Raw genomic sequence first — 23,908 nt, 5'->3', positions numbered from 1 at the left:
TAATTAACACCGAGCAACAAAAATTAATTCATGGTGACTCCTGTTCCTCTGCTACCCTTCCCCAACTCCTTCCCTTTATCCCAAACTGGATTGTTTTGAAGCAAATTCAGATATAAGATCCTTTCATTCATAAATTTTTCAGTAAGATAAGGAATCAAGTAGGCTTTTAACAAATAATTTCTTATACTTAGAAACAACTTTTTTTCTGGCATTAGAAACATTGCAGATAATAGGAAAGATCAAATTTTGAGAATTTTTTGTCAGAGATCTGCACTGTATTATGGGCCTAGGTGACTGGAGACAAGTCATTTAGCACCTGAAGTCTGGTACTGCTGAGCGATAAAACAGATACAATCATTTCCACTTCCACCTCCCATTAAGCAACATTATGAGGTTAAACAGAATAAAACTCTGATGTACTCTGAGCCATTTAGAGAGAAATCTTTTTTATACATCCCAATTAAAGGACACTCTAAAATATTTTTCTCACGTGATGCCTAGACAAAAGAAGCAGGCTACAAAATTTTTAAGAGGTAACCGCATCACAGAAAAACTAGAATCTTCAGTGCGAGGATGTCACTCCAGCATTTGCCCGAGTGACAGCAGCTTCATCACTCAGTCTGGCGGCTGTCTGCCCCATGAATGAGCGTGAACCTCAAATGCTATTATAACTCTAATTGCTTTTGGTTATGGTTGATCTCACTTGAAGAAAGAGTGATAAAAAACTTCAGTTTCTCTATTATCTGTATATTCCATCATTTAATTGCAAAAATTAATGATTTGCAAATGCCTAATCATTAGTGTCAAACCAATCTGTTACTGAAGTTCTAATATAGTTTCACTTCAGTTGAATCAGACAAATTTGACTGTTGACTGCTCCAATTACTATAAAATGGACTCCCTAGCTAGTGAGAAATCTCTTGGACAGTCCCCTCCCTCTCCAAAATGGAGAGGCAGGCAGGATATGACTGTAGGATTTAGGAACACCTGGAACCCTTTTAAAACATAGTGTTTACTTTACGGAATCCAAGAACAATTAACAAAAATAAAATGCAGACTGTAACGCCAGCCAGGAAGACAGTGTCACTTAGAATTTCCCAGGTACATAACCATGGGTTGAGGGTTTATCTTCACCCACTCAGGCATTATGTCCTAGAGAGATCTGCAGGTCTCCTATCATCAGCACAGACTGCTCACACTTTTCTAAAATCCACAGTGTGCTTTGTCCAATTTCAGAAATAAATAGCCAATAAAACCAAATACTCCAACGATATAAAGCTATCCCTTCTGTGTTTATAGATCCACTAAAAACTAACAGTGTACATGTAATGATCCATGAATAGCCCTTGAGAGTAACGCAGCTGCCACAAAAATGCAACATCTCAAAATTAACTTAAAAATCACATTTTACACTGTTAAAGAATAATTTCTGATAAACACCAAGAGGCTTCAAAAACAGGACCTTCTAAGATTCAAAGATATGACTTAATAAACTATTCATTCAAAAAAATTTGGTCATTTGTACAGGCTAGGGTTGTAACTCAGTGGTAGAGCTTGTTTAACATGTACAAGGTCCTGGGTTTGATCCTCCAATGGTAAACACACACACACACACAAGGACAAAGGGACTTAGCCATTCATCTCATAGAAGTCATGTTTTTGGAAGAAATGCATTTACCATTCTTCCAGATGTCGTTATCAAACTCCAGCAAAACACAGTCCCTGCCTTTATGTGAATGAGAAGCTACAGTCTCTACAGCAATGTTACAACACCACACTCATCAGGTATGGCCCTGGATCTATGGCATGTATAGGAAAGAGAAGACACTCATAGTCCATCCTCCAGAGAAACTTTTTAACATGTTTGATAAGCAGCTTTCATTTCTCCTGCCTTATTTCATATTCTCAGTGCCGAGGGGTGTGAGCCCAGCATCCTGCTGGGCTCCTGCAGGGGCCCCCTTACCATCAGTCTCCGCATCCTCTCCTTTTCGATCCGCTCTGTCTCCTTCTTCTGCTCCCTTTCAGTGTTAGCATGCCAAGTTGCCACTGCTTTGGAAAGCTTCTGGATCTTCCCGGCCACAGAACGATGATATTCCTTAAAATCTTTTGCATGTTGCAAAATACTGTTTAGGTATTCCTAAAGGATTCACAAGGGGGAGAAAAGGATGCCTGAGATCCACTTCCCAACCTCAAGGTATCGACTTAGTCCAAGACTCTTGGTGTACACATAACACAGTTCAGACTAGAATCTATTTTGGGGCAGGTGCCCTAGCCTCTGCAGGTGAGGGGCAGTCTATGGGCCAGTGGGAAAAAGCACCTCTCCGGGACTGTGTTTTGCATACCTGTGGAAGAGAAGCCAACTCCATCTCTGGGGTGTGGCTGCTTCAACATGGGAAGACCCAGGACAGAGGAGACTGGTGATGACAAAATTTAAAGCATGTTGCTCAAGCACTCTAAAATAAACCTGAGGGACCTGGTACTTCCAGTGAAAAATCAAGTTACAAAAGTAATGTTTCCTCTGCTCTAACTTAAGAACTTAGAACTGTGATGCAAAATAAGTTTATAGGAAATGAAAATGCCACATATAATTTCTATTCATTTTTTTAAATAAAGGAGGGAAAAGATATACCCTATTTATACTAAAATTCAATATTTTTCTCAAAAGGATACTAAGGCACTAAATTAAGCACAAGAAAATAAACAAAATTAAAAGATTATAAAACAAAATTAAATCCTGTATCAAACTATTTCCAAACCCCTACAAAGGAATGTTTTTGAATATCTGCCCCTGAGAAACCTCCTACTGGGCCCTCAAAGAGCCTAGGATCCTATATTTATACTTCTAATAAAAATAACTTTTTGCCCTCTTCTTTATTTTCCAAGTTGTTTTTTCCCAGGATTTTGTTTTGGGAATCCCACCTATGCCCACCTGTTAGGCAGCTTTCATGAGACCACGACTATGACTATGACACCTGTTATGGACTAAATGTTTGTGCTTGTGTCCCCATCCCCCAACTCATATGTGGAAATCCTGCAATGTGATGGTATTAGGAAGTGGGGCCTTTGTGAATGGAATTAATGCCCTTACAAAGGAATCCCAGGGAGCTTTCTTGCTTTCTTCCTACCATGTGAAGTCTGTACTTTGCAAATCAGAAGAGGGTACTCACCAGAACCTAACCATGCTGGCATGCTGACCTTGCATCCAGAACTGTGAGAAGTGAATGTCTGTTGTTAATAATCCAGTCAGTTTCTGGTATTTTGTTACAGCAGCCTCAACTGACAATATTTGACAGCAATTCAAAAAAGCTAGGTCCTAAACCTCATTCTGCTGCTAACCTATTGTGTGATCTCAGGCAGGCCACTCATATATCTCTCTGGGCCTAAGTGTTCTGGTCTATAAAAATGATGCAGTTGAACTATGTAAAATTCTAAGAGGTCATTCTGTTTTATAATTCCCCCACCACCTGAAAGGGACATAGTTGCAGTCACTCTGACCCTGCCCAATGACCCCATCAGACACCTCCATTCAAGCAAAGCCCAGTTCTAAGGACCTGGTGTTTCTGCCGGCGCTTCCTCTCCTGCTCGATCTTCTGCTGCTTCTCTAACTTCTCAGTCATACGGGCTTCTCGCAGAGTCTGGCGCTTGCTCCTTTTGTATGCTTTGGAGTTGAGAGCCGTCTCCAGGGTGGTGTCCCTGCGCATGCAGGCCACCACCTCCTGTCTCAGCTGTCAAGAGGAGAGCAGTTAGACAGTCTCCTGAATAGAAGCTGGATTCCTGAGCCCTGACCTTCTCTCATTTCTATTTAATGGAACACAACTACTTAGTTTCTCAGTCACAGTTGGCTTAAACTAAATGAAGGAACTAAAAGCATGTCAGATTTACATGGTATTTTCAAAGATGGTATAAATTTTCTCTCCAATAGTTCAGATAAAAAGCAATTATAGTAGTATCACAGTAAAAAGAAAAAAATATGGATGTTGTCCTGACTTTAAAGTAAATTAATTCATTCTCTTTAATTATTCTAAGGATGTTAATTAGTTAATAAGCTTTAAAATTTCTACTTTGTTTTAAATGTCATACTAACACTCTCATGTGTTTAAAGATTACCTTTAATCATGATTTGCAAAAAAGAATAAAAGAGGTGCTTTCTATTCATGTCATAAGGAAGCAGTAGGTATTCACACAATGTGAATTCATAACCTCAGATAAATGATGCAAAATATTGGTCTTGCATTCCTCCACTCAAAAATAACATTCTTTGCAAAATATTTAAATTTTATGTTATATTATGAACTTACTGTAGGTGATCATATTGCATGTTATATGGCAGCAGGGAAAGGGGACGTGGGAGCACACGTTACAATAATCATTCAATTGAATCTGAAATTAGCATCAATTACAGTTAAAGTAATTGGGAAACTTTATAGATGACAGATTTTTCAATACTTATCAAACAAAACTCAGATACCAGTAAGAGTCCAGCAAAGTGAGGCTAATTTGAATCTAAGCTTGTTCCTGAAAATATATTTAGCTAATATTTGTTTAATAAAATTTTATCACTTTTATTAATTCATATTATGAAGTCACCTATAATAAAGAAGTAAAAGGATATTGGAAATTTTTCTTCTTTAATTTAAACTGAAATCAAATCTATAGCCAAGTAGCACCTAGCCACTGATGCCTTTCTGTGATATGACAACCTATAAGTCAAATGTATACCCAAGTTCACATGACAATAGCCCCTGAAGTTGCCTTAGGATTTTAGTCACATCCTCCAACAGACCAAATCATGCAATTCACTACTTCCAAACTACATTTATTTATTAATATTTCATTTTGCATGTCCTGGACTTCAATAAAACAAATGCATCTGACTGATAATGAAAAGCTTTTTATCCCCTTTGACTACATCAGGCAAATCTGTAGACAGGGAGACCTGCACCTTTTGGGTCAACATGGCAAAACTCATCAAAGTAAAAATTAGTTCCACCTCATTTCACAAGTTTTCTACTCATCTGGAAATCAGAAAACAGATCATTATGCTAGGTTTTAATAAGCAACTACTAAGAATCATAACAAGACCAGATAACAGCTTGTTGATAAGTCAATGTGGGTTCAAGTGCCCCAAAGTTAGATTTTGAATGTGCAATCAAGTTACAGGACACTGTTTCATGTACTTCTATGAGTAATAAGTTATGTAGTAGAAAGACTATCATATTTTTAAAAATTATTTTCTCAGTCATGGTAGTGTTTTACTTTTGTGCTTACCAAGAAGCTCTGATCTACCACCTCCTCATTTTTCCTTGACACCAAGAAGGCAAACATCAGCTAACCCTAATTGTTCTCCAAGTTTTTCATCCACAGTAACAAAATTCCAAAACTCTGATTTTGTGAACCAGAGTCCAGGGGAAAAATGTTTCTGATGTGCAGAAGAGAAAAAGCGTAATAAGCAGTTCGTCTTCATTACTTTTAGCTATACTCAGTTGGTCTAAAAGATACGCTAATTTGCTAAGCTTATGTCTTTATAACAACATTGAAGAGACTAAAGGAAACACTCGGATCACCCTTTAGGAACAATTACATTTATTTCCTATGTTTCAGATTCACTGGGGAAAAGGTATTACCTGACGCTGAAAATTGAGCAACCGAAGTGCTTTCAGTTCCACGGTTGCTTTGGTTCGTAAATCAGGTGGCAAAGAGCCAGGCAGATTTTCCAGTTCTTGTATCCTATGAGCTATGCGAGCCTGAAGTCTGAAAGGAAATAATAAAATGGGGGGAGGAGGGAGATGGAAACATACATTACGATTTAGTCTTCAATGATCGACAATAACCTCAGTTCAAGTTCATGGCAAAACATTCCAGTTACCGACAGTCAATTTCTGACACCCAACTACATTTTTTGATGTTAAGCTGAGAAGAGCTACCTTTGAATTAATACAGACAGGTGCAATATGTTACCTAACACTCTGACTCTCTACATAACTTCTCTCTAACACACAGAAAGAAGGCTCATGCTTCATCTAGGGGGGAAAAAAAATCAAATGTTCTTGCTCACTCTTAACAGACAGAAAATCAGAGGCAGAAAAATCTGACTTGTTCCCTAATTCCTAGCCAGACAGAGTACACAGCTGAGACCAGAGTTTTCTTTCTAACCTCCAGTTCGGTCCTAAGGCAACCAGGCCATTTGCACTCCTTGCCAAGACGCTGAAGACAACAGCAGCTAAAGCAGAGCGGGCAAGAGCAGTAGGAACTGAGGCCACAGAAACCAGCCAACCCCAAACATTCAGAGAGCCTTGCCAGTCACAACCACTTCCTCCGTGCACAGTGCTTGCTTGAGAAAAGAAGACAAATTAGGCATTTTTCAAAACTCAGGGGCATCAGTAAATAGCAGTTAAAATCTAAGAGTTTCTAGAAAAGGATGCTGGAGAGTCTCATTTTAGACACCATCAAAAATATAACTGCAGGTACTTGCTCACAATAAAGGCAGAAGAGAAATATAAGACATCTCTCTTCATTCCTTTGGAATACCATTATTGTTACACACACATACACACACACACACACACATACTGGTTTTAAATTCTATTCTTATACATAATTATGTACCATTTAAATGTATTTGACCCCTAAATTGGGGGCAAAACTGTGTTGGATTAGATTTCTACAAAAATAGTAATAAAAGAGGAAGTGAGTTAACCAAATAAATATTAACTCTACTAACTGCATTTAATGGATGATTTTATTTAATTATCTCTCTCACATGCACCAACACAAGCACATGTACATACATACACACACACCCACAAGCACATGTGTATGCACATGTGCACATGCACACACACACACACACACACACACACACACACACGAGCGAGCGAAAGCACACACACACACACACACACTCTCATCCCATAATGTGAATACTATAATGGTCACATTTTGCTGATGATGACAATGTAGACATCATAGAGCTAGTAAATGCAGGAACCAAAATTGAAACCCTCATTTACCTGGTACAAAAACCATGCGATAATAAATAAAATAAATCATTAAAATACACTTTCTGAGAACTTTCCTGGAACTCCACTATAAAAGTTGGAAACTAAGGATTCTGTTAAAATGCCATCCTTTTCAAACATTTAAGAGTGATTAAAAGAGAAATGATTCATTTTCCACTGACTTCACTACAAATAACATAGATGACAGATTTCTATTTTATTTGGTACACTCACCACTGATTCTGATTTGAAGAATTTATCACCATCATGTTAATATTATCATTGTTAACTAGCTGTTAATTTACCTAAGAACACCAATGCAAATAATAGCACTTTTAAATGGTCTAAACATCCAGCAGACTAAAAATTTGTTAGTTCAAACAACAATAAGAAGATTTTACCATTTTACGTTTTTGGAAAAATTATTCAAACTCTCAAATTTTCCCCATATCCCAACAGTGATGGTCATGGGGTTATTATTATGTTTTTTTTTTTATTTTTACTATATGAAACAAACATCAAATTCATTTATCAAATTCATTTTATTAACCATACACATAGCCCCAATTCTCCAAATACAGCAGCAGATGATATATCTTCATACTCAGATCATTAGGAGGAAAATCCATTAGGGGAAAAATGTAAGATATAATTTTACCTTTGAAACAACTTTATGGTCTTATGATTATGCCCATAAGAAAAGAAAATCAGATATTGTGGTAGGGTGAGATGACTGCCAACAATCTGGCTATCCTGCTTTCTTGGTTCTAGATTCATGGTAGGCCTTCTGTACTTGAATAACCTAGAACTCAAACTACCCCCTTACATTCTGCTTCATTCTTTTGTACAAAGTGAGGCAGGTGCTAAATTGGAGGAAATAGCTGCCTTTTCCTTACTCTTCCGAAAGACTATGAAACTAGGACTAAACAAATAACCTCATCACAGGACAACTGGCTGACGGTGCTGAGCTTAAACCACACTGACCTGCAGCTGGCAGTGAGGAGGGGGAGGGGAAAGGAGGAGATGGGAGTGGGAGTTTGCAGCAATGGGTGTGGGTGCCTGAGGCACTGGAGCAGGTGGGACCTGGAGGTACACTTCCTTCTCCCTGTGATGACTGCTTCTCTGAAGGGTTTAGGGATTTGTTAGTGAATCTCAATCCCCAGCACAGAAACACCTCTCTTTTATGAAAGAGAAGCAAGATGTACAAAGTACAAACTCTGGAAAAGGCAAGGAAGCCTTCCCAGCGAAATGATATGCATGCGATTCAGCACTGTCGGGGGGTAGGTAGCAAAGGTACTGGAGGGGCTTCTTTAACATAGAAAATTATTATCTTGTTGTTGTTATGCTTAATAGAAATGTTCATTTTAAATAATGCTCCTCTCCAGACAATTTCATCTTCCCATCAGTAGGATTCGGCAGGTAGTCTGATAAAGAGATTCAGGATTCTGAACTTCCCGAAACAACAGCAAGATGTAATACTGCATGACTGCGGGAGACTCATTTAGTGTCCTCACGAGTACAGAAAATTGAAGCAGAATTAGGTCACTCAGGTTTTTCATACAGATGAACAGTAAATCAAGAGGGGTTACTGTTCTGGCAAGAAAAAGAGTTCCATTAAAGGCAACAGATATTTGTTCAGGTCCAGAGGAGAAGTTTATGATTCCTGTAGGAGAGTTATTTGAACAGAAAATGACACTGGTACATTTTGTTCCTTCAAGGAGCTGAGTGACACTTTAAAAAGAGAGAGAGAGAGCATGTGTTAGGACTTTTGTAACTCTGCGGTAAAGCGCTGTGGTAATTTGTTTGAGAAGGAATTTTCAGGTTGCAATGGAGACAAGGGCAAGACCAAAAATACCACAGGTAGGAAGTCCATGCCTGCTCCCGAACAAGCAGGCTGTTTCCACACTGAATTCTGACTCCATTCCACACAGGGCTGATATATTCAAAGATAAGAACCTTCCCAAATAAACCCCCTTCAACTGTGAAATACATTTCCCATGCAAACATTTGTGGAATTAGTTACATGCCAACGCGACAACTCCTGAAGTACTTTTGTTCAGACATCTCATGCTAAAGGAAGGAAATGAACCTGGGTGTAATGGATGGCAAGGAAGTGTGCCAAAGAGGGGTGGGAGCCGCGTGGTAGAAATCTCTCCCTGACACTAACTACAGAGAGAAGCAATAAAGTTCCATCAAAAAAGAAAAGGATCCAATTTAAATGGGGAGAAAATGTCTTAACTAGAGAGCTTGTACAGATCTGAGGCAAGTGGTTCACATGCAGAAACTTATTTATGCTACGATTGAATAAAAAAGGGTCAATTTGTCAAATTCTGATTTTATGATGAACAAGGAAAAGCCAGTCAACTGACTTAAAAGTTAAAAAAAAAAAAAAAAAGAGTAAGTTCTCGTAATATCCTTGCAGTTTTCACAGACAAGGTAAGTGATATTATAAGGGCCAAAGAACTTAACATCTGTTAAAGAACTCTGACAGACGACTATTTTCACGCATCAAAGTTATCAAAGTGTAAAGACATTTTTCAAGACATTGTTCAAATCTTTCGTCAGATGATAAAGATGCACTGGATCCTTCCCGTAATCTGGCTGAAGGCTAGTAAGTCATTCTATTATAGAGGATCAAAAGAGAAGAGGTTTTTTGACTGTCTTAAATAAGTATCTAAGTGGTCTTAATATAACCCTTTTTAATAGATTATCTCTGCAGCTGAACAATTTATCTTCATATAGGCAAAAAGCAACTACTGTCTATAACAAACAAAGATAAGATGTAGGCCTGCAATACCACCACTATAAACCTATGCTGCTTCTCCAGAAGGCCACGGAAAATTCAGGCCCACCAGGTTTTTACAGCCAAGGGTTGTTGAGATGAATGATTTCTAAAGCCACACATTTTTTACAAAAGAGGAGATATTAAATAATAATGATAACATGAAAAATAGCCATTCTACCAACATTCTACAACGTGTATAATTTAAAAGGAACTGATAGATACAATTTTTTTATTAATATGGGGTTGGAGGATTAAAAGCTCTTCATATTAGAATTACACTAAAACAGTACTACTTAATACTGCACATTGGAAGATCATTCATTAAGATCATATTTCAAAAGAAAGGCACTGAAATGAGTTCATTATAAGATAGCCCTGCAATTAAATAATGAAAATAATATAGAAAATTTAGGAATCAGCAAAACAAATAGTAACAACACACACGCACATGCACACACACACACACGAGAATAGGCTAAGAGGGAAGGCCAGATATTACACAAAATTTCTAGGTAGAAAGTGTCTTATGAGGGCAACTCATGATTTAACAAAGGTACCAGCAGTTTTGTACCTTCAGGGTAGAAAAAAGAACGTTAGTTCTTAGGGAATCCAAAATTTAGAGTAACTTCACAATGCCTCTTTACCGTATACTAACTTTTCAATACTTTAGTACTTAACATAAAGAAAGTACTACACATGAAGACAGTTCTCCTGCATTGGATGGGCTAGTATATGACCTGTACCACAAAACAACTATTCACCCAATTGAATCCACATAGCAACTTTGAAATATTGTTTGATGGTGAGTATCTAGCACTCTAGGTATGTGTGCAATATTGAAAACTGCAACTTAAAGGCTCTTAGCTGATGAGAGTAATGAGAGACTAAAGTTATACTTCTCTGCCCAAAAGCTATACACATCTAATGCCAGTTACTGTGATTATTTCAAAATAACCCTCAATACTTACTATATTTTAGTCTAATAACAAGTAAAGTCATGTGCTTGTTAATAAAGGTTAAGGTAATGTTTTAAAGGGGAATCTAAAAATTGTATAGTAACATTATCTAAAAATTTAAATGCCTATTTTCTTTAAAATTAAATAATATTGGGGAAATAATAATAGCTATGATTTACATATTATTAGATATGCTTCTATGCCATTCTATCTTCCCAACTCTATGGGAAATACCATAATACCTTCTTTTAACGTATGAAGACACTGAGTCATAGAAAAGGGATGTAGCCGAGGTTATATAGCTAGTTGACAATAGAGTACTTTCTGTAAAACTCCAGGATCCACAGTCTTAGCCTGGTTTTATCTTGAATCAGTACTAAATGGTTGACATTAACCATTTACATGAGGGGTCTGCAATATACCCTGCAGGTAAAATCCTGTTCACAGTGTGTTCTTAAAATAAAGTTTTATTGAGACAAAGCCAATTACTGCATGGGTGTTTTGTGCAAAAAGGGCAGAGCTAAGAATTTGTGTCTTAGAGGTAAGGCTCTGCAAAGCATAAATTATTTTCTGTCTGGTCCTTTTATAGAAAAAGTTTGGCAACACCCAATTTTGGATAAAAGTGCCAAATCAAGTGAAAATCAAGTTTCTGGAGTAACATTTTAAATAAGGACCCCACCTGAAGATACTTACATCGGGTTTACCAAGCAATAGACCAAAACATGTGTGATTTAAAACAAAGAATATATTATACCAAGCTACCAAAGTATACTTTAGTATCACAAGAAGGTGCCACTAATCTGAAGGTAACCCCAACACAGCATACTCAACATCTGATCATCTCATAGACATTCAAGGGCACAAACTGACAAACAAGGAGGACGCACTGAATAACCCAAGGATGAGATGACCATATCCTTGGGCTTTTGATCTTTACACCCCAGCACCTGTCATGCATAGGGGTGGATAAAAGTTTTCTGACTGCATAAGCAAAACCACAGTCCAGCCAACCCAGAGCCACCATAGAGTCTGGGCAATGGCAAAGAACTCTTCTCCACAACTTTGTTCTGAAACCATTTTCATGGCATGAGTTTCTGCCTCCAAAGTTTCCTTTTGGCTCTTCCCCTGTCCCATAAGAGAATGACCACAGCCTTAGGAGGCACCTCAACCCTTGGGCATGGTGGTGTGCTTGCCAGTCCTATAGCTCGATCCCTCCCAGGCAGGGGAGTACCTGTATTCCCGTTCTTGCAGGATCTCCACGGGGTCCAGGCCTTGCGGTTTCTGGATGGGGCTGATGCGGCTCTGCTTCTGCTGTAGCTGCAGGATGGGCGAGGGCTGCCCTGGGGCGGGCTGTGGCACGGAGGGCCCGGGCACTGCGGCCGCGGGTTGCTGTGCGGCTGCAGGGGGTGCAGGCGAGGGCCGGCCGCTGGGCGCGGGCACCGGCAGCTTCTGTGGGGTGCTGGGGCCACTCAGCAGCTCGGGCCCCGGGCCTGCAGGGACAAGAGGGACATGGGCAGGGCGGGCAGGGCACTGCCCACCGGCCACACGCCTGTCCCTGGGGACCTGAGATGAGACCATCAAGTATCTTAAAACACTTAAAGGGCAAGAAGACAAAAGGAGGGTAGGAAAGAGGAAGGGGACAGGAGGAAAGGGAAGGGGAAAAAGGGAGAAGAAAAAAAAGAATCTGGCATCTATCCCAGTAAGAAATTGGTATTCACTAACACTGGTGAAAAAGGTCCAAAAATGATTCTTAGGTAATAAATTAAGAATATAACAGGCTAGCTTTTAATGCAGTGCTACACTAGGCTTTTTCTTTAAATTTTTTGTTTGTAGTTGTAGATAGACAGCATACCTTTATTTTATTTATTTTAATGTCCTGCTGAAGATCAGACCCAGTGCCTCACATGTGCTAGGCAAGCATTCTTCCACTGAGCTACAGCCTCAGCCCCTACAATGGGCTTTTAAAAAGGAATTACAGATGCATTCAAATTTCAGAGATGTAAGAGAGGTACACAACAAGGAGATACAATTTGGATGTGATCCACTGCAGCCCCTTTTATTACAGGCCTCAGACCCAACCTAAGGGCCAAGCAAGGAGCTTGTGGGTCTTCTGATGTGATCTAAAAGAGTCTCACATTTTTCCTTAGTGGCCTTTAAAGCATATTTCAGGCTTCATCAGTAAATCTCAGGAACTTAATTTTTTTTCTGTATATTAGAAAATATTTCTAAAAACATTCCAAGTTGGGGGGGATCTGTTTATTTCACCTGATAAAAATTTGCAAATAATTAAGATTCATGAGGGCATTTTTCTCATGTTATCACAAGAAAATGACATACAATCTTTAAGCTTATCAAAATGCATTTAAGAAGCTAAATTTTCCACATTAAATTTCATAACTTTAAATTAACTGCTAGGTACAGATCTAAATAAGAAGTGCTCCATCTCTCCTCCTAGAAATTTTAGTGAACTTAAAATTATAAGATAATATATATAAATAAGATTAGTGATGCTACCAGATAAGTTAGTAAATACAAAAAAAAATTTAGTAAGCAGACGTTAAAGTTACGAATAGGCATTCTTCCAAGCTTATATCCCTTCTAAGAAAAAAAGAAGTTATTAAGTGGTAACAAAAAAATAGTCTATAGACTTCAGAATGGCTTAATAATTAACCATACAAAGACATACATTATGAAAAATGGAACACATTTATTCAATTTCCAACAAACACCATTTAGAAATGGGCTTCAATGACAATGCAAAGAAAGCTATAAGCAAACATTTTGACAGGAGGAATGTGAAGAATTACAACAAACTGCTTAGGAAACTACAGTCTGTGTCATCTGCGTTCATCTGTGCTCCTGTGCATGTGAGTGTGTGTTATTAGTCTTTCTTTCCCCTCCTTCTGAAATCAGGCAAAACTTGTCAAAAGATAGAAAGCCAGATAACCTTTCATTTCAAAGTAATTTGTAGCCCTGGTTCTAGGGACAGAAGAAAAAATTCTTGGGTGGGAGGATACATTTTTTATTTTATTTTTTTTATTTCAAGTATTTTAAATTTCCACTATATACTATCATAATGAAGGCTCCCACCCCCAGCTAAGTATTTTCTTTTTTCTGAAAAGAAGGTCTTTTACATAATGCATAGCTCTTCCTAATTTCTTATTTAGATTTCCTTTCATCCATATATTAGAAACCAAATTCTAAACATTAAATCTCAGGGTTGTTAAAGTACTGGAATAAGTTATAGAGAAGAATTTTAAAATATTTTTTCCCCTAGAGGTCTTTAAAGTGGGATACATTTTTCATTTGGGTTGCTTTAGGTAGGATTTGGTCAAATGACAGGAGAAATAGATTTCTAACATTTATTTTAATTCCCTGTGACCCTATGAATCTCTTTAATAAGCTCAAGAAGCTAATACATTTAAACATATTGGAAGCCATAGTTTAAGTACACTAAACAGTGAATTTAATATATTTAAATCCTTTAAAAATCATTGCCTTCAATATGAAGAAACTTTGGGTTTTACTAATAATATCACAATAATTACTTTAAATTAAGTTTTCAAAGTGTTGTTTTTTTTTTTTTTCCTCTTCTTTTAAAGTTCAAATAATTCAAGAAGTCCTAAAAGTACAATAGGGTTACACACTTCACTAACTCTGGCCACCCATCTCTTGCATTGCTGTCTGTACAGACTGATGCAGAAGCCCATAGGACTTCTTGAGGTATTTTCAAGTCACTATTTTTAAAACTGTACTTAATCAAAGAAAGGTATCCAGTTATTTTTAGTCTGTGTCTCCAAACTAAATCTGACAAATATATGGTTAGCCTTCCTCAATTGCTAAATATAAAGACATTCTAGTCTGTTCGGCTCTCCCTTAACATTGAGAAACAGAGAAATTCAAACATAAACTTACAAACTCAAATCTCTAATTTAAAAGTGCTACAACTTGCTATGCACTAAGCAGGGCACATTTAAAACATGCTTTTCTTCTCCCTAGAAGAAATGATTAAGTTTTGTCTGAGCTCCATCACCAACTGGTTGTGTAAGCCTGAGCAAGTTACTTAACCACTCTGTGCCTCAATTTCTTCATCTACAGAATGGGGAAAATGATAATGTGCCCCTTACAGGGCAGTGGTGTGAGCCATGTTTCCACACACTCAGCCCTCATCTTTATTACCCCCCAGGAAAGGGAGAAAAAGGAGCCTAATTTAGTTACTGTACTCTGCTTTACAAAAAAAAAAAAAAAAAAAAAAACAGAAGGCAAAAAACTCCCTGGCAAAAGAAAGACTTTAGGGAACTTTTGGACAACTCTTTTCCATAGCACATTTCAGAATATTTCTACAGTTTAATACAACTTAGTACAAAAACTTGGACAAGTCAGCTTTATATGTGCTTCCTGCTAATCTACCATCAGCGCCACTTATAAGCAAACTCCATTTCCTAACTCAACACCTCAAGTTCATTTACTGTGTGTGTCTATTTTCTCCTCCCTCAGATTGTATAAATACTTCCATTTACAGTGGCTAGGGACCCAGATGCTGTTTGCTTCCCAGAATGTAACTTCTATTCATTAGGTTTGGTGACTGTCCCTCAGGTGGCTTAGAGTTCATTTGCCTGATGGAGGGTCTGCTTTCTATCTACAGAAATTACCTCTTCACCACACACTGGTGGGCTACCCCATACATACATAGGAACTTTCCCTGACATCTTCCAATGGAAGACAAATTACATTCTTTAGCTTATCTCTTAGCCTCTTCAATATAAACAATTTAAGCTTAATTGTCAGAGGTACAAAATGCTATCTACTTCTCCTTCAGTCCTCGCCTTAGGAGTCAAAGTAGAGACATGCCCTGAGTGTCCAAAAGGGGGTCCCAGAACTGCTAAGGGGGGTCCTGAGTAGACACATGCCATCTCCTCATACCTGATTTTAACAGGGCAACAAATGTGGTAAAATACCCATGTCTCAAATGCACAGAATTTCTGTGCATTCTGAGCTCCCACTTGGCACATAGGATATTGATATGAATAACCATTCTCTGCCTTACATAGACATTCGAGTGGTTTCCACAGGTTGGAAAAACAAATGAAATGAAGAGTATTTAAGTGGATCATGCCAAGAAATATTTCACATTAAAAAAAAAAAAAAAAAGTACGTGGGGACAAACACTGAAAAAAAAAACTGAACAAAAAACTTTCATTTTCTAGCATAAGTTCCCTCCCTTCATCTTCCCCAAACCAGAACTTTTTCAGTTCCCTTTTTTATTTGCTTTAATCTCTAAAATGAAGAGTGAATCAAAATGAAAAGGCTGGGTCAGACTTGCATGGTGCCCACAGCAGGAAGGACGCATTCCAGTGAAACTGTGGCCCAGGCCTCCCAGGGAAACCACCAGGGAGTTAGGCCTTCGGTGTGCAGTGCCTTCCGGTGAGCCATAATTCCCTGGGGGTGGCCAGTGTGATGCCACTTTTGGTAAATTCTAACTTTGGAACAGGTTTGAGGCAGAACATCCCAGCCCAAAGCATCCTCTTCACCCACAAGTAAGGCTGGGAAATGGAAGGAAAGAAAATGGAAACATAACTGCCTCCTGATGAGTGGACATATTATACTTTATTTTTTCCTGAAATATTAACTGGGATATTTATAAGCAATTATACTTACTTTATTTTAAAAAGGGAGATAGACAATACATAGAATAATGTTAACTTTTAGAAATCGGGCCTTATTTTGACTTACCCTAATCCCCAATCTAAAACAATGCCTTTGTCAAGAAAGTTTATTTTACTATGAAAGTAAGATAGTAAGGTCTCCTTGTGTAATCAGATTTGTGGGCAAGTTCTGCAAAGGTGTCGGATGGAAGCTCCTAAGAGTGGCAGGATCTTCTTTTCTTCTTTCACCCATGGCTTCCTTGTCCCCTCTGCCATAAAACCCTATCTTCCCAAATATGTTCATTTCTAATGAACCCTGACTTCGGAAAATACAAAAGATATGTACAGTGAGTAATAAAATGAAGTTCCTGTAATGACAGAGATCTGATAAGGGAAGACGCAGGTACTGGAAGTGGGTATTTAAAAAAAAAAAAAATCCCTCATTTCTGAAAATGATCCAGAAAATGCAAGCATAGTTGGGTTTATTAGAACATGAAGTATTGATTAAATACATGTGCCCAGATAACTGAAAACTTCATCCTTTAAATTTTACTACTTCATTCAGTCCCATTATTTTAACCTTGGATGAAAATGTTTCTCAAGTGAGTAATTCAGCTTCCTACATTCTTAACACTTTGGCATGTCTTCTTACTAAGTCTAGGTCATTTTTAAACCACCAGTGCTTGTGGAGGCCTCTGACAAGGTGACACCCCAGGACAAGCTGCACACATTATGCCCATGAGAAAAAGTCCCAGGTCACCACCTTTGGGGAAATTCGTGCTTTGCTCCCTTCTTTCCTTCAAGTCATCAGCCATCTGGTTGAGACCAGCTGGCCTCTGCTTGAAACCTGTTAGTTAAGACTGTCATATACCAAGGTGCGGAAGTTAAAGATGACCAATTTTGTCGACACTGGAGCAAGAGTAAAAAGGCTCTGTAAAGAAACTGAGATGCTCCGCTCTTTACACACAGGAGCAAAACGCTTGCAATCTGGTACTCACACTCAGTTAGAGATTCTTTCCCTTGAGATGATAATGTTTGCCAGGGAGGAGCCTGGAGAGGAAAGGGGCAAGAAGAGTTCTCAAGTCAGACTGCTGGAATCTGGATCCCAACTCTCCCTCCACAGGGAGTTAACACTGCAAAGTGTCCCTTACCTAGAATGAGGCACGGGTAAGCTAGCAGGCACATGGTGGGTACAAGCTACGCACACACATACATATTATTTTCCTCCTATACATCTGGCCACATGCTTGAGAGCTGAGGTTTCACAGTTTTAAGACCTGTTGAGGGTTTAAACCGCTTTTTTCTGCATGATTTGCTTGCACAACCTATCTAGTCCCTACTGTTAAGTCTTATATAATCCTCTACCTACCAAATGGCTCCATGGTAGCCACACAGAAATCTCGATAAAAAGCAATACATCTTTGCTCTTTAAAAGTCAGCTGCCTTGAATATTTATACACGCATCTAGCATCATTTGGTCATCTTCATTCCTCAGTTCTTTCCCTTTCCCTTCCCTTCCCCCTCCTGCTTGGTCCTCTGCTTCTACTGTACTGATCTCCCTTCAATTTTTGCAAGATCTCCTTTTTCATTCCTTTTTCTCTCTAGTTTCTGGTACTTAAAAAAAAAAAAAAATTGACCCTTGACTTTCTGACTTATTTCACTTAGCATGATGTTGTCCACTTCCATCCATTCACCAGCAAATGCCATAATTTCATTCTTCTTCATGGTTGAGTGGAATTCCATTGCATAGATATTCAACAATTTCTCTAACCATTCATCTATTGATGGGTGCCTAAACTAATTCTATAACTTGACTATTACGAACTGTGCTGCTATTAACATTGGTAAGTATATATCACTGTAGTGATATTTATTTATTTGAATAAATACCAAGAAGAGGGACAGCTGGGTTATATGGTGGTTCCATTCCTAGTCTTTGAAGAATCTCCACACTGCTTTCTGAAATGTGTGTACTAATTTGCATTCCTACCAACAATGTAAAAGAGTACCTCTTCCCCCTATATTCTCACCAGCAATTATCATTATTTGAATTCTGGATGATTGCCATTCTAACTGGGGTGATATAAAATCTCAGTGTAGTTTTGATTTGTATCTCTCTGATTGCTAAGGACATTGAACATTTTCTCATACATTTGTTGACAGTGCATTCCAATTTTATATGTAACTATAATGCATCAATTTAAAAATTAAGAAACAGAAGGAAGACCAGCAGAGTAGAAGAATGAGATGAGGGGAGGGAGGAGAGTAGTTTATAAACAAGTCAAAAGGAACCCCACTATTATATAGAATTATAACATACTAAGAAATTTAAAAGAATGAAGAAATTTTTTTTTTTTCAAATTGCCATGATCTGAATGTATGTCATCCTCCCACCCAATTTCTATGTTGAAATCCTAATCCTCAAGGAGAAAGTATTAGAAGGTGGGGCCTCTGGGAGGTAATTAAGCCATGGGGCCAGAGATCTCATGAATGGGATTAGTATCCTTAAACAGAGTTCCCTCACCTCTTCCACCATATGAGGACACTACAAGTAGGTGCCAAATCTGCCATCATCTTGATGCTGGACTTCCCAGCCTTCAGAACAGTGAAAAATACATTTCTGTTCTTCGTAAGCCACCTAGCTTACCACATATCGTTATAGCAGCCTAAACAGGCTAACACATTCGCTTTTTTGTTTCTGCAGTGCTGGGGATCAAGCCCAAGACCTCGTGCATGCTAGGCAAGTACTCTGCCACTGAGCTTCACACCCACAAGCCCTGAGATATCCATTCTTAATGCCACATCTACGGTCAACAAGACGAGTTTATCTTTCAGGCAAGGTAACTCTTGGAGCTGCCTGTCACAGAAAAAAAAAAAAAAAAAGTATTGCAAACTCAAAAGGTAGGATACTTAAAAAAAAAAAAAAAAATTCTGATCTGAATTCTTTCCCACTGTATAAGTCCCAAAACTTAGGAGGAACACTAACATCCCAAACTAATTATTCCTTAATGACCAGCATGTCAGGACTTGCTCAAATGAGTAACAATCATTCACAAGAAATGTTATCAGCGTCCAGGGACCATCCATTCCCCACAATCCCAAGCTCTCATCAGAGCTGAACTATAAACTCTGCTTATCCATTTCTTAACAACCACCACCCCAGATGAAACAACCTTCAAAGACCATTGTCCAGTCCTTGTACCTCTGTATTCTATCACCAGGATCAAGTCAGACCACAAGAAGGCATGCAAAGGACATCATCATCTCTACCTATTACATAATATCATAACTTCTAATTTTATACCAGGGAGATTAAAACACTGGGCATGTGGAATCTGTTACTCTATTATGAATAAATATTACTGATGTTTTTATCATGCAAAAGCCTCTTTCAATAATAATAAAGATGAGGTACAGTCAGACCTCCATATCTACCAGTATATCTGTGAATTTAACCAACCAGAGATAGAAAATATTCAGAAAAAAATTGCATATGTGCTGAACATGTACAGAGTTCTTTTTCTTGTCATTATTCCCTAAACAATATGGTATAACAGCTATTCCATAACATTCAATCATATTAGGTACTTCAAATGATCTGGAGATGATTTAAAGTGTAAGGGAGGAGATACACAGGTTATATACAAATACTATAGCATTTTATATAAAGGGACAGGAGCACCATGGATTTTGGTATCTCTTAGGAGTCCTACAGCCAATCACCCTCAGATACTAAGGAACAACTGTAATTTAAACAATTAAATCCCAACAAAAAATCCCAACAGAGAAATCTATATTTTCAATCAATAAGTGGCTTTGTAGGCTCTGAGAAATTGGTAAGCTACTTCCTTCCAAATGGTGAGAACTGCTAGGTGTGTGACCCTCTCTCTTCTTCTTCCAGTTGTCATGAAACTCAAGCAGCCTTTGAAGCTTGACCCCAGCAGCTATGAGGGCTCTTGTAGTCCCCACATCCCTAACCTCAATTTCTTACTTCTTTTAAATATATTTCCTTGTTTCTGATTTTCTATTTGATAATTATTTCACTACAGGTATACTTCTGGTAGGCCTCCTCAAATGCTTTTCCAACAAAAAAGAGAAAAAAAAAATGACAAGCATAAAATGGATCAGGTGGGCCCCACTCGAGGAGGGAGTTGTGTTGATGTGCCACAGTGGGTACAAGCGTTCCTAACCTGAGGCATGTGGACAGGCTTCCAGAAGAACATGACCATTTCGGAATAGAATGAAAAATGATGGGTGATTATGCTTTCTTTCTAGGTCAGCAGTTCACATGAGTCGCCAAAGGTTAAGAAACACTGCTCTAGGACTCCATAACAGTGGGAGACCAAGAATTTTGGCCAATCTAAGTGGAGCAAGAAAAGGGAGCCGGTGAGGTATAACAAAGGACTGAGTCAGCCCTGGGCTTATTCCAACCCAGCACTGAGCGTGTGATCAGTCTTTCTTATCCGAGCTGGACCACGGCATTATCCGTTTGGTTGCGTATTAACCTACCAGATGGTCTGTTGTAGTTAACAAGGGTGGGTTGTTGCTGCTGCTGCTGCTGCTGCTGCTGCTGCTGCTGCTGCGGTGGCGCCTGCTGCTGCTGCTGCTGTTGTTGTTGCTGCTGCTGCTGTTGCTGCTGCTGTTGCTGCTGCATGCCAGGCAAGGTCCTTTTCCCCTGGACTGCAAGCTGCAGTGTTTCAGGGAGGGGTTGGCCCCGGGCCAGCATTTTGTAAGCCAAAATCTGAGCTCTAAGCTGATGCAGCTGGACAGGACTGAAAGGTGAGGGTCCTCTGTTGGGCTGATTTATGGCCTGTGGATCGCCTGGGATGAGGGGCCCTGGCTGGCTCGGTGGCATCTGGGGTGGTGTTGGGCCTCCTCCAGATATAGGGCTGGAGACGTGCTCTGGGGCTCCCAATGGAGATGGGTGCGGTGACATGTATCCTAAAATAAAACACAAGGAGATCATGATCCTGAAAGAGAGGTATTCCTGAATACACTAATAATACTCAAGAATAACACTATATGGCAAATACGAAAACTAACTCTAATTTATCAATTACATATAGTTCAAATGTTAACATGTAGTATATACTTTATGTACGCCATTAAAATTTTTCTAGTAACCACATTAAAAAAAGAAAACAGGTAAAGTTCATTTTTTTCCACATTTTTTAGTGGTGCATTAGTTGTACAAAATGATGGGATTTGTTTCTACATATTTGTACATGCATACACTATAACAATATAATTTCACCAATATCACTCCCCAGCACTTTCTCCATCCCTACCTCCCAGCAGAATTCTTTTTTTTTTTTTTTTTGCCGTGCTGGGGATCGAACCCAGGGCCTTGTGCTTGTAAGGCAAGCACTCTACCAACTGAGCTATTTCCCCCCCCAGCCCCAGAGTTCATTTTAATGATATAGTTTATTTAAATTAACAAATCCAAAATATTCATATTTCATGATACAAAAATTATCAGTCAGGTATTTTGTATTCTTTTTTTTCAGGCTAAATCTTTGAAATTCAGTTAAGTATTTTACACTTATAGCATATCTCAGTTTCAACTAGCCACATTTCAAGTGATCAATAGCCACTTGTATCCTACAAGGAACTGTTAATGGCTGTTGTACACCTAAAGCAAAGGCACCAGGGGATAGTCCATACATTAAAATTAGCTCCAACCAAGGAAAGGCAATCCCAAGGCACCTAACGTATCTCAATGAGGAATGAAGAGCGTCTTACAGGGAGAGCAAATATCATCTGGTTTATTATTCTGCCAGTTACCACTGATTTCCAGTTATGGAGGACTTACAGTGTTGGGAGCACCATGCAAGGGATTCTACACACTGTCTCAGCTGAGTTACACCCAGAAGCAGAGGGTGATCCAAGGACCAAGTGCAGGTGATTTATTTGGGACATGCAGGGACACTGGTCACACTGGTCAGGATGTAGGAAGGTGATACAAGCAAGGGAGGGAAGGCAGCCAATAAGAAGTATATTATCAAGCAGCTGCTACAGTAGATCCTGAAGATTAATCCAGTGCAAAGCTCTAGGATAGGAGATACATAAATTGCTTCCAATTATCCCAGAGAAGGGGTAAAGAAGCTGGGGCATTTAGACACTTACAATCATTAGTCATTGGTTATAATACTAGTTTCTACTCATGCTCAGGGAATCACCAGTATCCTTGGACTGCTCTGTTATGGGTAAGGTGGGTGTTGGTGGAAGTAAACCAAAGTGGTGATTCTAGTCAGTGGCAATCATGCAGGTGGGGATACAGGAAAAATAAGGACCACCCAAGGGTATAAGGGAGAGTATGCACTGTTACATCAGTCCTCACAACAATCCCAGAAGAGGTGTGCTATTATCTCATTTTTTTAAAGTAAGGAAACTGAGGCTGAGAATAAGTAGGTTCAGAGAATAAATCCTAGCAGCCCCAAGATTTGAACCAATGTCTGTCTGGTTCTAATGTATATGCTCTCATTTCATGGTCTAATATGTTTTGTTATGTGAAAATAAGCTAACGATTTAAAAAGTTTCCAAAAGTCTCTTAGTACCATTTAGGATATAATATAAAAATGAGAAAAACCTGTTTGGGTTATAAGAGATCTTAGTGGGAAATTAAAGAACATTTTACTTGAGGAAGGAAAATAAAAATGGACAAAAATTTCCAGGCACTTAGTTTAGGAGATAACCTGCGTAGCCAGGTCAAAAATTTCCATTATGACTGAGGGCTACTGGAGGGAGATCCAATATGGAGGAGGAAACAAAGTGACCTACAGTAATCCAAAAGGCTCTCTTACATTCAAAGTACTAATTAGATCAAAAGTGTCACAAAGCACAATAATATACATCGAGGAAAAGTCTTTGTCCTATTAAGTGTGTCACAATTATAATACAGATCATCACATGGGTATTCATTAAGTGAGGACTGTATATGTAAATCTGTGTCAAGTTTGAACTGAAAAAGCTCTGTGCGCCCATGCACAATCACAGAGGCCCATGAAGATGTGACCACCCCTGAATGGGGATCCTCCACTACGCTCACAAGACCAGAGAAAATAAAGGATGCAGTTTCTTTTCTTTCTAACTGCCATTTGGAGAAGGAAGCAAATTTAGTATAATCCCCTGGGGCAAAAAGGAGTTCTGATCTATGGATTGGTAAGAAGGGAAAGTCGATTCAGGGGAACTCCTACTCTGAAGAGAAAAGGAAGAACTGCTAAGTCTCGTTGCCCAAATCCCTACTCAATGAGGGAGGACAAAAACCAATCAGCACTAACTAGGGTTCTAGTTAGTGGGTTATATAACAAAGCCAAGATTTCCCTCCAATCCGCCTGAAAGACTAGCAGAAATTCAAGTCCTAATATGTTGGTATTTATAATAAACACTTAGAGGACAATCAGTAACATATTCTTAACCTCTGTCATTAATATTCTTCCTTCTTGATGAGCATTATGGTTTGAATCTGGAGTGAGCCCCAAAGGCTCAAATAATTGAAGGGTTGGGCTCCAATGAAGTAATGAA

General features: G+C 38.8%; 1 protein-coding gene across 5 annotated transcripts in view; it reads right to left on the bottom strand.

Moving 5' to 3' along the window:
* Nucleotides 1–23,908, bottom strand: part of SMARCA2 (SWI/SNF related BAF chromatin remodeling complex subunit ATPase 2) — a 164,297-nt gene that overhangs the window by 118,809 nt on the left and 21,580 nt on the right. For all 5 annotated transcript variants that reach the window (XM_079112997.1, XM_079113001.1, XM_079113000.1 and 2 more), the window contains exons 4-8: nt 20,894–21,325; nt 11,971–12,229; nt 5,625–5,751; nt 3,552–3,725; nt 1,964–2,137 (exon numbers count right to left, since the gene is read on the bottom strand). In XM_079112997.1, the coding sequence (XP_078969123.1) occupies nt 1,964–2,137; nt 3,552–3,725; nt 5,625–5,751; nt 11,971–12,229; nt 20,894–21,325 (1,166 nt within the window). The remainder of the gene's footprint in view (nt 1–1,963; nt 2,138–3,551; nt 3,726–5,624; nt 5,752–11,970; nt 12,230–20,893; nt 21,326–23,908) is intronic.

Source organism: Sciurus vulgaris (genome assembly GCF_902686455.1).
Source record: "Sciurus vulgaris genome assembly, chromosome: 15".
Taxonomy (NCBI): domain Eukaryota; kingdom Metazoa; phylum Chordata; class Mammalia; order Rodentia; family Sciuridae; genus Sciurus; species Sciurus vulgaris.
The sequence above is the reverse complement of the archived record's forward strand: the minus strand, read 5'-3'. Positions and strand labels throughout refer to the sequence as shown.